This window comes from Lutra lutra, chromosome 10, assembly GCF_902655055.1.
Source record: "Lutra lutra chromosome 10, mLutLut1.2, whole genome shotgun sequence".
Taxonomy (NCBI): domain Eukaryota; kingdom Metazoa; phylum Chordata; class Mammalia; order Carnivora; family Mustelidae; genus Lutra; species Lutra lutra.
In genome coordinates this window covers 98,912,342-98,929,151 of record NC_062287.1, presented here as the reverse complement: position 1 = coordinate 98,929,151, position 16,810 = coordinate 98,912,342, and the positions used below count along the sequence as shown (strand labels likewise).

General features: G+C 37.3%; 1 protein-coding gene across 1 annotated transcript; it reads left to right on the top strand.

Moving 5' to 3' along the window:
- The first annotated feature begins 11,228 nt into the window (after nt 1–11,228).
- Nucleotides 11,229–12,259, top strand: LOC125079972 (olfactory receptor 4C5-like). The gene has a single exon (XM_047693726.1). It carries the CDS (start codon nt 11,393–11,395, stop codon nt 12,257–12,259), a length of 867 nt encoding a protein of 288 aa, XP_047549682.1. The 5' UTR covers nt 11,229–11,392.
- The last annotated feature ends 4,551 nt before the right edge of the window (nt 12,260–16,810 follow it).

The following is a 16,810-nucleotide window of genomic DNA, read 5'->3' as shown; positions in this document are numbered from 1 at the left end:
GTTGCCTCCCCCTTCTACTTTCAAGATTCTCTCATTGTCTTTGGCTTCAGGTCATTTGATTGTTACCTCATATCTGTGTATTTATCCTATTTTGAGTTTGTTGTTGGATGGTAGATTAATGTTCTTGAAAGATACAAGCCACTATCTCTTCAAATACTCTTTCTGCTTCTCTATCTTCTCTCCTTCTAGAACTCCCATTATGCTCCTGTTTTGGTAATCTTGCTGGTATTCCACAGGTATCTGAGGCTCTGTTCATTTTTTTTCTTCATTCATTTTTCTCTCTGCACAAATATTACCATCTGGAGGATTTATAAATATCTAGTACCTAGTATTTGCTGAAGATTCTAATCTAAAATAGTCCCATTAATTTTATCACATTTTTTCCACATCCATTGAGATAATTCTACAGATTTTCTCACTTATTCTACTAAGGTGATAAATTACATTGATTAAATTTTTAATATTAAAACAATCTTGCATTCTTGGAACAAATACAATTTGGCCAAGTTGTTTTACTCTTTTGAATGTTACTGGATTAAATTTACTAATATTTTATTTAGGATTTTTATATCAAAATCATCCTGTAATTCTTCCTTGTAAAGTCTTTGTCAGGTTTTGGTCTCATGGTTATACAACCCTCACCTTTTCTTTTTCTCTTGAAAAATTTTCCCTTAAATATTTTGTAAATTCACCAGGGAAGACATCAAGCCTATAATTTTTGAGGTAAGGCTTTAATTAGAGAATTAAATGAATATAAAGAGAAATGTTCAAATTTCCTCTTTTACAGGTTTTGATAAGATCTATAATTTTTTTTATTTTTTATTTTTTATTTTTTATTTCATCTAAAATTTCACTTTTATTGTCATAAAGCTTTTATAAAAGCCTCTTATTTTAATTTCAATTTAAAAACTATAGTAATTTTCTCATCCCTCATGTGGATAACTGTTTTCTCCCTCTCCCTCTCTCTCTTTTTTGTTCTTAACTAGTCTTGTTCATAATTCATCAACTTTTTAAGTCTTTTCAAAAAATAAACATCTGACTTTATTGATTGAGAAAACAGAATCAGATTGCAAGGTCAAATGTACAAAAATTAAAGATCTTATCTGGTTTCAAGTTTTATTAATAACTGAAAGGATACAAGTAATCATGAGATACTGTAGAAAACTGGAGAAGTTCAGGACTATCAGTATCACCCTTTAGGCCCTTTCTTACTGTATTCAAGTGCTCTCTGCTTGATACATAACATATGATTTTGGTAAGTAATCCATTCAGCCATCATTTACATAAAAGGAAACTATTTTGGTCATGACACTTTATATTCTAATAGCCACACAGCTTATGCAAGATTTTCCAGAAAGCAGGGCACCTGGGTGGCTCAGTTGGTTAAGTGTTTGCCTTCAGCTCAGGTCATGAATCCAGGGTACTGGAATCGAGCCCCACATTGAGCTCCCTATGCAGGAAGCCTGCTTTTCCTTCTCCCTTTGTCATTCCCCCCCCCCCCCACTGGTGCTCTCTGGCTCTCTCTATCTCTCTAGCAAATAAATAAAATCTTTTAAAAAAATAAAAATTAAATTAAATTAAAAAATTTTCCTGGGGGAGGGGGAGATTTTTCCAGAAAGCCATGTCCCATAAACCCACAGAATTCTAGGTTTGTTTTCCATTAGTAATTCTAGGTAAATGAGATAAATCCTGCTTCAAGCATTCCATAGCATACTGCTTCAAGAATTTTCCCCCTGGTAAATACCATGAGTGTGTTTCCCAAGAGCTCATTAACATGTTTCTATAGTCTTTTAAAGGAATCAACTAACCCTCTTGCCTGAGGCCTGTGTATAGAGAGAAAATGTGTTGCTAACAAGCTTCTAACTCTTTGCTTCCCAGTCCAACCTATGATCTCAGTCAATATCTCTTTTCAACATATTCTCATGCATCTTTTAAAATTTAGCTCATAACACTTTCAACAATAAATTATATAGAAAAATAAGCCTACTAATTCTTTGGTGACCACCAGGATTGGCCACATTCAATACAAACTTAGAAATTCTGTGAACAAAGCATACCACTCGTAATTAGTAATCCCTACAAAAATCTGAATATTTTTTGCAGCTAGGCTTTTCTTACATTATCCACTTATTTAAAATGTTTTTACATATTAATGGGGCCATTTCATACAGTTTTAATTTCTCTAAGAACAAATTCACTTCTTTTTTGCTCAACCAAATTCCATGGGTATTATAACAATTGTGGGCATCAAATCAACGTTCCAAAATATGTTTTCATCAACAAACTCACAAATCCTCTGTTCTACCAGAAAGCCATGTCAGGAAGATTAGTGTTCCACCACCATAAAGCTAGTGAACTTACAGGATCATTCTCTTCCTTGCCAACAAATTTTCCCATGCACTACATATTCCCAGTGACTGAAATAGAGGTCACCTTTTATTAAATTCTGGATTCCTACTGGTGTGTGTATATAATCAGATTCCAGATATCATAGTACAGGTTTAGTTTCATACACTGGCTTCCAAGTATCATTGTGTAACACTATCCATCTGCCACCCCTTCCCTAATAGGATCAACACAATCTATTTCCTCTATCTGTTCATTCCCAAAAAATCAAACCACAGGGGAAATAAAACTGACAGATATATCTGTGGTATCAGGCCATTACAAAACAATAAAGGCAACATTGTGAAATAACATCCTGCCATAAATTAAGCTTACATAATGTTCCTATAGAAACCTCCTCTTTGCCTTGGACCTCTAGCTCTTCTGGCCATTAGACTTTACAGACACTGGATTACGTAGTGATTAAAATAGTCAATATGTTTTCCCGCATAAGGTGCAAGTTTCCTCCCATCAACAGTGATAGATATGGTATTGCATTATAACAATTACCCACTTTCTCCACTCACTACAGTTTTACCTTACCCCAAACCAATTTCAAGCCACAGTCTATCTCCTGCAACAGAGAGCCCTCTGGTGGCCCTGTTTGGGGGAGCAAATCTTTCTCATCATGATTAGCCTCTGTGAACATTATTTTAGATAGATTCAATACGCCCAAAATCAGAGACTAAAATTCTTGCAGATTATAAAGCAAGGTGGTAATTAAATAACAGTGCTAATTAAATCACCAGATCTTTTGTTGCCATTGGACATTGATGGTTTTGTGCAATTTGGGGAAAAGGTTTCACAAAAAAGTGTTGCATGGCCCTATTAGATTATCAATTGGCTATGTTCTATCCCAAATACTGCTCCATCTGGTGTGTCATAGCATTTCCCAGGAATGTCCTTTACATACCTCCAGAGGAGAAAAGTCAGAAATACGGGGCCATTTTATCAAACCCAAGTTGGCTTCCCTCAGGTCTGTCTGGGTTTTATTTCTGCTTTCCTAAACACATTCATTCTACTTCCACATCTGGTATATTCAAAGGAGCAAATGAAGCTCTGCTAGCTCTGGAAGTCAGCAATAATCTACCTTCCATTCTATCTGTAAGATTAGCAATTTATCATATCCACTTGTGACCACACAGAATGTCTATTATGCAACATTGTATCTCGTGTCTGATTTATCGGTAGTGTTTCTCAGATCATCTGAAAAATAACCACATGATAAATATAACCTATAAAGCTTAAGCCAAACTATACCTATAGTCATCTACCCATGAATGGAGTTGTCAATGTGTAACCTCACTTCTTTTCTCCAAATTATCCAGTTGGGGGGGTTTTAGGTAGAGCCTGAGCAGGAAGGCAAGTTCACTACTATGGAGAAAACAAGTCCACAGGATTTCTCTAGTAAGTCTTTCTTTCATCAGTAGCCTATGAGAGAAGTGGTAATAGTACTAATTCTTTTTTCCAAAGAAAAAAATGCTTGAAATGCTTGAAAATAGCATGATTTTCTTCTCTGGAATTATGATCCACTTACAAGTGTTTCAACGTCTTTCCATTTATTACTACTTTTGTTCCACAATCTCTCCCTATCACCAGATTTCCCAGCTCAACCATTCTATTTTTCCACATGGCTGAATATGACAATAGCTGTGTTAACACATCTTTAGGCACACACCCAGGCAGATATCCTAAGCTCTGATAGGGAAAGAATCACATTATTGAACTTGTCATTTGGTAACTGGGCTAAATTTGTAGTTATCCGTAATTTAGCTACATGAGATAAAGATATGTCCACCCTAAAGTATCTGAGGAATACATGTTTTCAAATTTAATTGAAAAAATATTATGTCTTGGGCATTAGTATTAGCTTCCATCAATACACATAAGTTTAGACACATAATGATGTTCATAGGGTCAAACAACACCAAAGAAAAATGTTGTGAAATGGTGAAGATATAAACTGTGGAATTGCATAAGTGTTCACCTCATTTTATCCTACCTATCCTGCAAATACTTCTAGTGGAGTCATTAATGGCAAAGGTTTCGCAAGTTTATATATCTGAAAGGACTCACAAGACCTTGGAAAGCATTCTCACATAATGTATTTAAGACCACTGTTACTGTCAAAAGAGAAATTGGATACAGGAAAGCACTGAAGATTCTATAAATGTCCAAACAATCTCCCAAGAGTCCTTATTCACAGAGAGAAATAAGCTTCATCTCCTTTTGAACCACCAAGATCACCATGAGATAAGTCCTGGCTTCAGGAAAACAAAGGCAGAAGTTTGTAATGAGGTGTTTATGTCCTTCTGGTCAAGCCAGTTATGTTGAGTAAAGGCCATTAGTAAAAAATGATTCTTGGTGTGTTTGGGACTATCAAAGGAGTTTGGGACTTTACAAAAATGATCAAAACTCCCAGTGGTCTTATCCTAGCCAAGATTCAAAACCAGGCATAACCAGAGATCAGGTTAGACTTTCCTGTTGTGTAGTAAATGACTCATACATAGTGCACCCTCAGACTCTCGGTCAAGACTTCAAATCACTCATAATCATTCCTTCTCTTGCATATTTTGTACCATTTATAGGACAGGGAAAAAACATACAACTTCCAAAATGCTCACTACTTGTATCATCAAATAAGAGATGGGTATTGTTTAGATAAGCACTTGAGTTAACCAAATATTCTACCACAAACTTGTTGACAATCATGCCCAAGTTGAAGGACTATTCTATCTTATCACACTACTGAAATTAAAATTTTATGAAAAGTATCAATATGTTGATTTAGTATAACAATTAATTGATTGTTAACTAATTCTGATTCCTTCTCTAACCAGATTTCATTTTATGAATATCATGGAAGGAGTTAATTTCCTAATAAATTTGATCATCAATAATAGTATTATAGATTCTGTGGAAATCAAATTAAATCTACCAGTTATACCAGTATTAAACCAAATAACAGTAACATTATTATTGATTGACTGGCTCCCTCATTAACAGCAATTACTTCTTACTACTGAATTAATTTTCACTCAAATCCTTCATTTGATGTAACACTGGGTTTTCCACATCTTCCTGTCATCCAGGACCCCTGAAGCAGACTGCATTGGCAGTCCATTGGCTATTGCCCTAGGCTTAGAAGAGCCATATATCACTATACTTATAATCCAGAACTTCAGCTGCCACAAGGAACACCACCCTTAGCTCAATCCACTAAGTATATTTATATTTTCCTCTTCAATTAATTGACCTCTATGAAACTACTTCCCAGACTGAGTGATGGCTTTCCACACCAGAGCCACCATCTATAAACCAAACTGCTTGTTAAGAATCCACCAAAAATTGGTCACAGAGAAGGATCTATTCAGCTATGAGGGTAAGTAACTCCTCAGGAGGATCTAATAGGGCTCAAAGGCAAGGCAGTCACTTGTTCATGTGTGCAATGGGTTCCCTCTTTCACAAATCCTGTATTTATATTTTTATTTAATAAAAGAAATTTTCTGTTCATTTCCCTTCCTACTAGAATAATTATCTGATATAACCCGGGACTCATGGGTATTTCACATCTCATAATGTTATATCCTTCAATAAAAATAAAAGCAGTTTCAAGTAAAGCCCAACAACAAGCTAGCAATCACCTTGTAAACAGTGTACACTCTTTGGCTGTTTGAGACAACTTCTTAGTTCAAAAGCTCACTGATGCATCTCTAGGTGGCAATGCTGGCGTCCCTTACTGAAGGCATTACTAGGAAAGAGAATTTGTTCTCCTGATTCTCTTTTTAGGAACAGAGAAGCATCACCCAAAAGAAATCCCAAAGTTTTTCTTATCTCCCATTGGTCAAAATTTTGTCACATGCCAGCCCTTAAATTGATCACTGAAAAGAGGAGGGCATTACCATAATTGTTTTGGACTAATCCAGGGTCACAACTGTGGCCTGGGGATGGACCACACTTTCCTCTGAACACCTAAAGAAATGGAGTTTCCTTAGAAAGAAAGAAGCTGGGAAATAGCCAACTGTGGGTGACAGTGTCTGCCACACCTAATGTGCCTCCACTGACTGCTCTCCATACATCTCTAATCAATCTCTCTCTCTCCCCTTCCCCCACACTTCCTTCTTAGCTCTATCCCCTGGCATTTCAACATATCAAGTTTCTCCCATCTTAAAAAACATTCACACAGGGGACGCCTGGGTGGCTCAGTTGGTTAAGCAGCTGCCTTCGGCTCAGGTCATGATCCCAGCGTCCTGGGATCGAGTCCCACATTGGGCTCCTTGCTCATCAGGGAGCCTGCTTCTCCCTCTGCCTCTGCCTGCCATTCTGTCTGCCTGTGCTTGCTCTCTCTCCCTCTCTCTCTCTGACAAATAAATAAATAAAATCTTTAAAAAAAAAACATTCACACATATGCTGATGTTCCACGTAGTGACTAATTTCATTCTTGTAACAACTGTATGAAATAATGTTATCTCTATTTTGCAGAAAAGGAAACTGACACATGTGGAAGGTAAATAACACAGCCAAGCTCCCAAAGTTAGACAGGATTCAACAAATACTAGCCAACAGTATCACAATAGTAGAAAATACAAAATCTTCTCTCAATTCTTTTCAGAAAAGTATTTTCTAAGTAAATTCTGTATAACACATTCATCAGATGAACTTTTACACAATTTTCCAATATTCTTCCCAATAATGTCAATTTATATAGGGCTCTTTTTCAGACTCTAGTAGGTGAAATGGCATACATAGAGTCTTGCAAATAGAAGAACTGGGTTTCACACCCAGGCTCATCGCTTTGAGGTATTACTTCTCTGGGAACCTACCACACCCCATTCATGTAGAGGATGTCCCTGCTCCTCAGTCTGAACATCTACTTGGTCTTCCTTCCACTCTGCAGGAAATTTTCAGAGAGAAAATTTCCAAGATAATGTTTAAGCAGATCTCTCAGATTGGAGCCAAAGGTAGGAAAGGAAGATAAAAAAATGTCCTCCTTTCTCTGTGGCTCTCCTCATGGTCACTGAGGCACCTGGGATCTGTCTGAGGAACGTGTCCTGCCTGCCACTGCTGGGAGAACCCTACATAATCCCCCAGGGTCTGTATCAGCACCCCCATGCCCATCATTCCCAGTGCATGAGACACATCACAGAACCGGTGTCTACCTGGTACCACAGCATAATTGTTAGAGCTCAGGCTTAGAATTAGATCCCTGCATTTAAATCCAAGCTCTACCAAAGATTAGTGTCTCTGATCTTGACCAACGATGTTCACAGTGAACACTGACCTCTTTACACATAAAACAGAATTAGCAGTACCGTCCTCTTGGGATTATATAAGAATTATATAAAATACCATACTTAGCAGAGTGACATTAATTTATTACTTGTCAGTACTCATTGTGTCCCTTTTTGCTTTATTCCTACAACTTTTTCAGGAACTCCCAACTTCACTGTCAGATTTCTTTAGTGGTGACAAATCAAATTTTGATAGAAAGATTTTAAAATTAAAATGTCCTATGAATCAGTATTTGCTACTTTAAATAGATCGTCTCTACTTTCTATATGTGTACAGAGTCTAGCAACCAAAAGACTAATGGAGATTATATATATATATATATATATATATATATATAATTATATATATATATATATATATATATATATATATATATATAATTATATATATATATATATATTCTTGCCAGGAACCCAAACAAACTGGTCACACCATGAGCTTTGATATCTGCACAGAAAATAACAGACAGCAGTGAATCTTTGCTCTTTATCTTATAGAACCCTACTACAGTCCTCTGATAGATACCATTATCAACCCCTTTTTACAAATGTGGGAACTCAGGTATAAAAAGGCTAAGGAACTTGTCCAGTGTCACACAGTTAGCAAATAGAAGAACCAGCAAATTTTTTCTCTTCAGCATGATTCAGATATCTATTATTAAGAGCACCTTCTCTAGCCTACAGGTGTAGACCATTGGGGCATTAGCATTAGAATACCGTTTTTCACTGGCTTCGATGTTATCCTGTGTCATCTTGCTCAATCCCCCCCACCCCGAGAGCTCCGTGAGATAGGTATTATCAAGACTATTTTATAGACTCTGACTGGCTCATGCATCCATACCCCCATGAATAGAACATTCTGTGCCTTTCATCCCAGGCCCTAGGACCACTTCCTAAACATAATCATAGAGGGGCTGCTAACCCAGCTCAGCTGGCTCTCCCCCACCCCTTAGGTCACAGATGCCATGGTCCCCGGAGAGAAATGATAAACTGACCTGGCTGCCATCTTGGTTGAAGCTGCTAATTCTGATCCTCTGGGAGCTGGGAGATCAGAGCCTCCCTAACACCTAATACCCATTTTAAAACTTCCTTAATGGGGTGTGTGGGTGGCTCAGTGGGTTAAGCCTCTGCCTTTGGCCCAGGTCATGATCTCAGGGTCCTGGGATCAAGCCCCGCATTGGGATTTCTGCTCAGTGGGGAGCCTGCTTCTCCCTCTGTCTCTGCCTGCTGCTCTGCCTACTTGTGATCTCTCTCTGTCAAATATTAAATAAAATCTTTTTAAAAATTAAAAAAAATAAAACTTCCCTAAAACCATCCATGAAAATATTAATAAAAATGGACCCAGGAAGACCACATAAAAATAACCAGCCACACGTCACAGAAGCTGTTTGGTTCTGAGTTTCCAACATAGCTGGATCCAGACTCCCAAGGACCAAAGAAAATAACTCTGGGCTGAGCACAGGCTTACTAAGAAAAAGACTTATAAGAGCTAACTGCAGTTAACTTGCCTGCTACTTCAGGGATCTTGCATTTGTTGCTGATTGTATGCTGCTTGCAATCCCTAATGTCTGTGCTTTAATAAAGTATGCTATTTTCATGGCTTTATATCAGTGTGGATCTCAGATCAAGTAGTCTTTACAATATACTTCATCTTGTCACCAAAAAAACAAACAAACAAACAAAAAAACTGGCAAATGTGAAGTACGGTGGGTTGGAGAGAGAAGTCCCCCCATTGTTTAAGCTTTCCCCTCAATTTCTTATGAAGTCCAACTCTTTAGAAGCTAAGTAAAGAATAAGGTGCCTGGGTAGCTCAGTGGGTTCAGCCTCTGTCTTCAGCTCAGGTCATGATCCCATGGTACTGGGATTGAGCCCCTCATCAGGCTCCCTGCTCAGCAGAGAGCCTGCATCTCCATCTCTCTCTGCTTGCCTCTCTGTCTACTTCTGCCTACTTGTGATTTCTCTCTCTGTCAAATAAATAATTTTTTAAAAAAATCTTTAAAAAAAGAAAAGAAAAGAATAAGTGTCTCACCTGGGATACTCCTGCATGGCACTCACAGGAAGGTGTGACCCTAGAATCCAAAACTAAACCCAGCTGATAAACTTGATTATTTAGGAAGTCTCTCTCAGCAATAATTTTCAAGGAACTAAGTGAGCAAAAGAAATAGACCTAAGATAAAAATGGTTGAACTTGCAGAACAGTTGCTGGGAATGGGTAGTGACAGCAACCTTCATGCCAAGTGTGCTCTAAGAGAAGACACCTGTTCTGGAATGAATCTGTTACTTCTTTCTCAAAGGCATCAACAGGTAGGTACACTGATTTTTTTATTAGTAGTTTGTTCTCAAAGTAATACTAGGTCCCTAAGGTGAGTTAGATTTAAATATGTGTACCTACTTTCACAGAATTTTATGCATAATGACTATATTTAGTTTATTTAAAAAAAGCACAGTCACTCAGGAGATTATGAACCAACCCACACCAGAGATAAGAAAATAATATTACTTTTACTGAATTATTTCACTGGTTATGAAGGTAATCTACTATAGAAAACTTGGTTCAAAAAATTTTTTAAAGAATGTAAAAATGCCCTTAACTCATAACTCAAGTAAACACTATTAATCTCTATAGTGTATTTTTTTACAGATACCTTTCTATGTATACATGTCATTTTGGACATTTTAGATCATAATACATAAACTGTTTTATATTTTGTGGTTTCCACTCAATATTATATTGGAATAAAAATCTTTCCACACTACAAACTCTTGAAATAATTGTAATGTCCACCTGATATTTCATTACTATAATGCACTTAATTATTCATATTAATGCAAATATTTGGAATATGTTCACTTATTTATTATCATCAAAAAATTATGGAATACAACCTGCATGATTAATTTTTATCCATTTTTTTAATCTGGAATAGATTCCCAAACTGAAGGAATACTAGACATAACCAGTTATAGAGCCCTTATTACATGGAGTCAAACTTCTTTCCAGAAGAATTTATATCAACACACAGTCACCAGCACTGGGTAATGTAACTATCATAAATCTTGGAAAACCCGTCAATCAAAAGCATTTCACTGTTTAAACATACTTCTTTGATGACTATGCCCTTATTTTCACAATGGTATGAGTAGATCTTTTTTGCAAAAACCATTTGCATAAAAATGGTTACTTATTGTACTTGTTTCAAGTTATTTCCAGTGTGTTGCAGACCTTTATTTAACTGAATCCATTAATTTGTCCTGTTTCTCATACCATTGTATCTGCTTTAGATGCTCTTCTTCAGCCAGAAATTACATATAAACTTATTTTTTTGATTTCTCTTTTTGAACAAATCTATATCTTATTTGAAGGCATTAATACACTCTATTGCGTCTTTTTTTTTTTTTTTTTTGGTGATGGCATGAATATCCAACTATGTGTAATTATAGGAAGGGCTGTGCATTTGTAAAACTGTATTTGTGGATATGGATGAGTGTATGTGTGAATGCATGTATGTGTGAATATGTTTGTGTGTCAGTCAGAGGGTGAAGAGGCAATGTGTTCATTATAACTGGTAATAAGGCCCAATTTTAAGTCTGTTTATCTGCCTGGAGTTGCCTTCTTTCTGAAAGAAAGCAATTCTGACAGAAACGATTTGCTTGATCAAAATTCACCTGCCATAATTGCAATCCCTGTGCTATTCATAGACAAATCAATTGTCCAGATGCCACAGTGGATTCATAAACTAATGAACAATGTGACAGAATTCACCCTGCTTGGCCTGACACAGAACCCAGATGTGCAGAAACTCTTGTGCATTGTGTTTATAATCATCTCCTTTCTCAATGGGGCAGGCAACCTACTCATTGTCATGACAATCAAATCCAGCAAAGCCCTGGGCTCCCCTATGTATTTCTTTCTGTCTTTCTTGTCCTTTGTAGACAGCTGCTGCTCTTCTACCATGGCTCCCAAAATGATACCAGACTTACTCACAGAAAAGAAAACTGTCTCCTTCAGTGGGTACATGACTCAGCTCTTTGCAGAGCATTTCTTTGGAGGAGTGGAGATCATCCTGCTCACTGTGATGGCCTACGACCGCTACCTGGCCTTCTGCAAGCACCTACACTACAGGATCGCCATGAGCAGGCAAATGTGTGACCACCTGGTGGCCATGGCCTGGGCTGGGGAATCTCTTCACACTCTGGTTCAAATTTTTTTTAAGGTCTGGTTGCCATTCTGTGGCCCCAGGGTCAATGACCACTTCATCTGTGACCTCTGCCCTCTACTAAAACTCTCTTGCACTGACACTCACATTTTTGGACTTTTTGTTGCTACCAACAGTGGGCTGATGTGTCTCCTCATTTTTTCTATTCTTGTCACCTCCTATGTCCTCGTCCTTTACTCCCTAAGAACTCACAGTAATAAAGGACAGCATAAGGCCCTTTCCACCTGCACCTCCCATGTTACTGTAGTTATCCTATTCTTTATATACTGCCTATTCATATACCTTTGGCCCATGGTCACCTTCCCCATTGACAAAGCAGTGGCAGTGTTTTATACCATATTAATACCCATGTTAATAAACCTTTAATCTACACCCTCAGAAACTCAGGGGTGAAAAATGCCATGAGGAAGCTCTGGAGCCACAGAGTAATCTTGGGTAATAATTCATGTGACCAGAGAAGAAACAAAAACTCATTCATATATTAAAAACAATATGACTCATAGAAAGAATGAAGTCCTTGACGTCAAACTACGTGAGTTTAGTGAGTTTAAGTATAGTGTGCACCCCTTGCTTTCTTTAATCTTTAATGGTTCCTCTTTCATATCAATATGTGACTAAATGATGACTCTAGTTTCTTCCAATTAGAAACCTCTATGCATTTACAAGCTGCTGATCAAAGGGACATTGCTAATCAGCATAAAAATGTCACATGTATAGAAAATCTCAGAGTTATATATTTAGTGGAACAATTCTGTGTAAAGCTTTGGGTTAGATTATATACAAATGAGATAGTTAAAATATTTAAACAAAAGGCACAATGTCTAAGTATTCTGCTGAAAATTCATAGTTTCACTCCCAACTATGTAGTCAAAGAATATTTATAGGGTTGATAAATAAAGATTAACCAGAAATGAATGAGTATTGAATAATGCAAGAGGATTCATCCCAAAATTAATGCTGCCTTATACAATTCCATGGGCATCATTTATACTGAAATCTGGGCTCTTCCTAGAACAAATTATTTTCTCTTCCTAAAGCCAAAAAGAAATATAAAATTCTTCTTGATATAGCAATGGCACAATCTTGCACGTTTCCTACACAGAAGACAACTGTAGAATATTTTTTATCAAAGATATACTCTAAACAACTTCACCTCTGAACTAGCTGTTATTATAGGGATTTCTGCCTTAGGTGATAGAACAAAAGTATCCAGGAAAAAAGAGAGAGTTAATGATAATTGAGTAAGCAAGACAAAAAGTCTACACATCCAAATTGGAAAGCCAGCATTTAGAACACTTGCAGATCAATGCAATGGGAATTAATCTGAGATAAAGACACAGTACCATTCTAAGAGAATGAACTCAAATAAAAGGAGATCCAAATTTGATCCAAGACAAAAGTTCTGCAAAAGAAAGAGAAAATCATGAAAGCATAACAATACCAAAAAATCAACAAAATACAAAGGAATGAAGAAAGGAAGGAAGGAAAAGAAAGGACAGAAGAATTACAAGACACACAGAAATCAAAATGTCAAGACTAAGTCCTTAGCTATAAATAATTATTTTATATGTAAATGGGTTAAACTCCCCAGTCAAAAGACTTAGAGTGGCTAAATGGATTTTTTTAATCCCATTCTATGCTGTCTGCAAGAGACTTACTTAAGATTTAAGGACACACATTGTCTGAAAGTAAAGTGCTGAGAAAAAGTTATTCTATGCAAATGGCAACTGAAAGAGGGCAGGAGGGCAAGACTATACCTATGTCAGATGAAATAGACTCTAAAACAAGAACTGTCACAAATAAGAACTTTATATAATGATAAAAGGTCAGTTTACTAGCAAGATATAATAATTATAAATATTTATACACCCAACATCAGAATACCTAAATACATCAAGCGGATATTAACAGATACAAAGGCAGAAATAGACAACAACACAGTAATAGTAAGAGATTTCAATATTCTACTTTCAATGATGGATAGAACATATATAGACAAAAAATCAATAAGAAACCAGTGGACTTGAAACTGTTCCCAAATGGACCTACCAAACATGCATAGAACAGTTGACCCAATAGCAGTGGAAAATACATTCTTCTCAAGTGCACAAGGAAGATTATGAAAGATCATATGTTAGGTCACAAAATAAGTCTTCAAAAACTTAAGAAGGTTGACAGGCAGCCAAGATGGCAGAGGAGTAGCAGGCTGAGATGACATCAGGGCACAGGAGTTCAGTTAGATAGTTATCAAAACATTCCAAACACCCACAAATCCAATAGGCGCTCAAAGAGAAGAAGAGCAGCAATTCTAGAAATAGAAAATTGACCATTTCCTAAAAGGTAAGAAGCAGAGAAGTGAATCCGAAGTGATGGGAAGATAGACCGTGGGGGGAGGGGCTAGTTCCCGGCAAGTGACAGAGCAATGGAGCACAAAATCAGAACTTTTAAAAAGTCTGCTCCACCGAAGGACATTGCTCCAGAGGCTAAGTGGGGTGGAGCCCTCATGGGAACAGCATCGTCTCAGCTCTCACAGGGTCACAGAAGGATCGGGGGTGTCTGAGTGTAACGGACCTCCCAGGTATCAGAGTGGGGAAGCTGGCTACCAAGACAGAGCCAAGGAGTGAGCTCTTAGCTCAGGAATACCTTAAAGTGTGATCCGTGGCACAATCAGGCCACTGCTCTTTGAGCAGGGACCCCACAAGTGGCAGATCTGCCTACCTTATCTGGAGGCAGGAATCTGCTGGGTTTGGAGACACCAAATAGGGCTGTGTGCAGAGACAGAAATGCTCAGACACAGGCCAGGTGAGCTCGGAGTGCAGCCAGAAACCAGGAAGATGGGAGTGAGAGCGCTTTTCTCTGAGGGTACACTGAGGAGTGGGGCCCCAAGCACTTGGCTCCTCTGGGCCAGAGATTGGGAGGCTGCCATTTTCATTCCCGTCCTCCAGAACTCTACAGAAAACCTTCAGGGAACAAAAGCTCCTGAGGGTGAAACCCAGCATATTACTTAGCCCAGCTCCTGGCAAGGGTGGTGTAATTCTGCCTTGGGCAAAGACACTTGAGAATCACTACAACAGACCCCTCCCCTAGAAGATCAGCAAGAACATCCAGCCAAGACCAAGCTCACTGATCAAGGAGAACAGTGCAATTCCAGAGGAGGGGAAAGCAAAGCATGGAATTCATGGCTTATTCCCATGATTGTTTAGTCTAGCAAAGTTAATTACTTCTTTTTCATTTTAATTTTTTTCTTATTCTATTTTTTTTAACTTTTACTCTTTCCTCTTTTAACATTTTTAACTAGTTTATCTTAACAATACATTTATTAAAGAAAAAATCTTTTTGAACCTTTATTATTACAGTCATATTTCATCCTTCATTGTATCTAACTTTATTTTTTGTACACACATGGGGTTTTTCCTTCTAAAAATATTTGGGATACAACTTCTCCTAATACATCAAAATATACCCTAAATCTAGCACAGGGCTTTGTTGTAGTCTCCAGCCTGAGAAAACTCTCCACTTTCTTTTCCTTTCTTTTACCAAACAACATATCTTATCAACTCCTTTTTTAGAATTTTTTTTTTAAATTTTCATCTTTATAGTCATATTCCATCTTTTCATCATGTTTACCCTTATTTTTGTCTGTGTGTATATATGTATATATATTTTTAATTCCTTTAAAATTTTGTGAGGTAGTTTCTTCTAAGAGACCAAAATACACCCAAAATCAAGTGGGTGGCTCTGTTCTACTCACCGTCTAATATGTATATTTCTTTAAATTTTTTTTAAAAAAATTTTTAGAACTTCTTTTTACCCCCTTTCTTCTCCCCACGATTTGGGGTCTCTTCTGTATTGGTTAGCCCACATTTCTGGGGTTTTTGCCACCCTTTTAGTATTTTATTCTCTCATTCATATATTCTTATATGGATAAAATAACAAGGCAGAAAAACTCACCACAAAATAAAAGAACAAGAGGAAGTACCAAAGGCTAGGGACCTAATCAATACAGACATTGATAATGTGTCAGATCTAGAGTTCAGAATGATGATTCTCAAGGAGCTAGCTGGGCTTAAAAAAGGCATGGAAGATATTAGAGAAACACTATCTGGAGAAATAAAATCCCTTTCTGAAGAAATAAAAGCCCTTTCTGGAGAAATAAAATAAAGCTGAAATCAAAAAAAGCTATTAAAGAGGTGCAATAAAAAATGGAGACTCTTACTGCTAGGATAAATGAGGCAGAAGAGAGAATTAGTGATATAGAAGACCAAATGATGTAGAATAAAGAAGTTGAGCAAAAAAGAGACAAACAACTACTGGACCACAAGGGGAGAATTAGAGAGATAAGTGATACCATAATATGAAACAATATTAGAATAATTGGGATTCCAGAAGAAGAAGAAGAAGAAGAAGAAGAAGAAAGAGAGAGGGGGCAGAAGGTTTATTGGAGTAAATTATTGTAGAGAATTTCCCTAATATGGCAAAGGGAACAAGCATCAAAATCCAGGAGGTGCAGAGAACCCCCTTCAAAATCAGTAAGAATAGGTCCACACTCCATCATCTAATAGTAAAATGTACAAATCTTAGTGACAAAGAGAAAATCCTGAAAGCAGCCCAGCAAAAGAAGTCTGTAACATACAATGATAAAAATATTAGATTGGGGACGCCTGGGTGGCTCAGTTGGTTGAGCAGCTGCCTTCGGCTCAGGTCATGATCCCGGCGTCCTGGGATCGAGTCCCACATTGGGCTCCTTGCTTGGCGGGGAGCCTGCTTCTCCCTCTGCCTCTGCCTGCCACTCTGTCTGCCTGTGCTCACTCTCGCTTCTCTCTCTATGACAAATAAATAAATAAAATCTTTAAAAAAATATATTAGATTGGCAGCAGACTTATACACAGAGACCTGGCAGGTCATAAAGAACTGGCA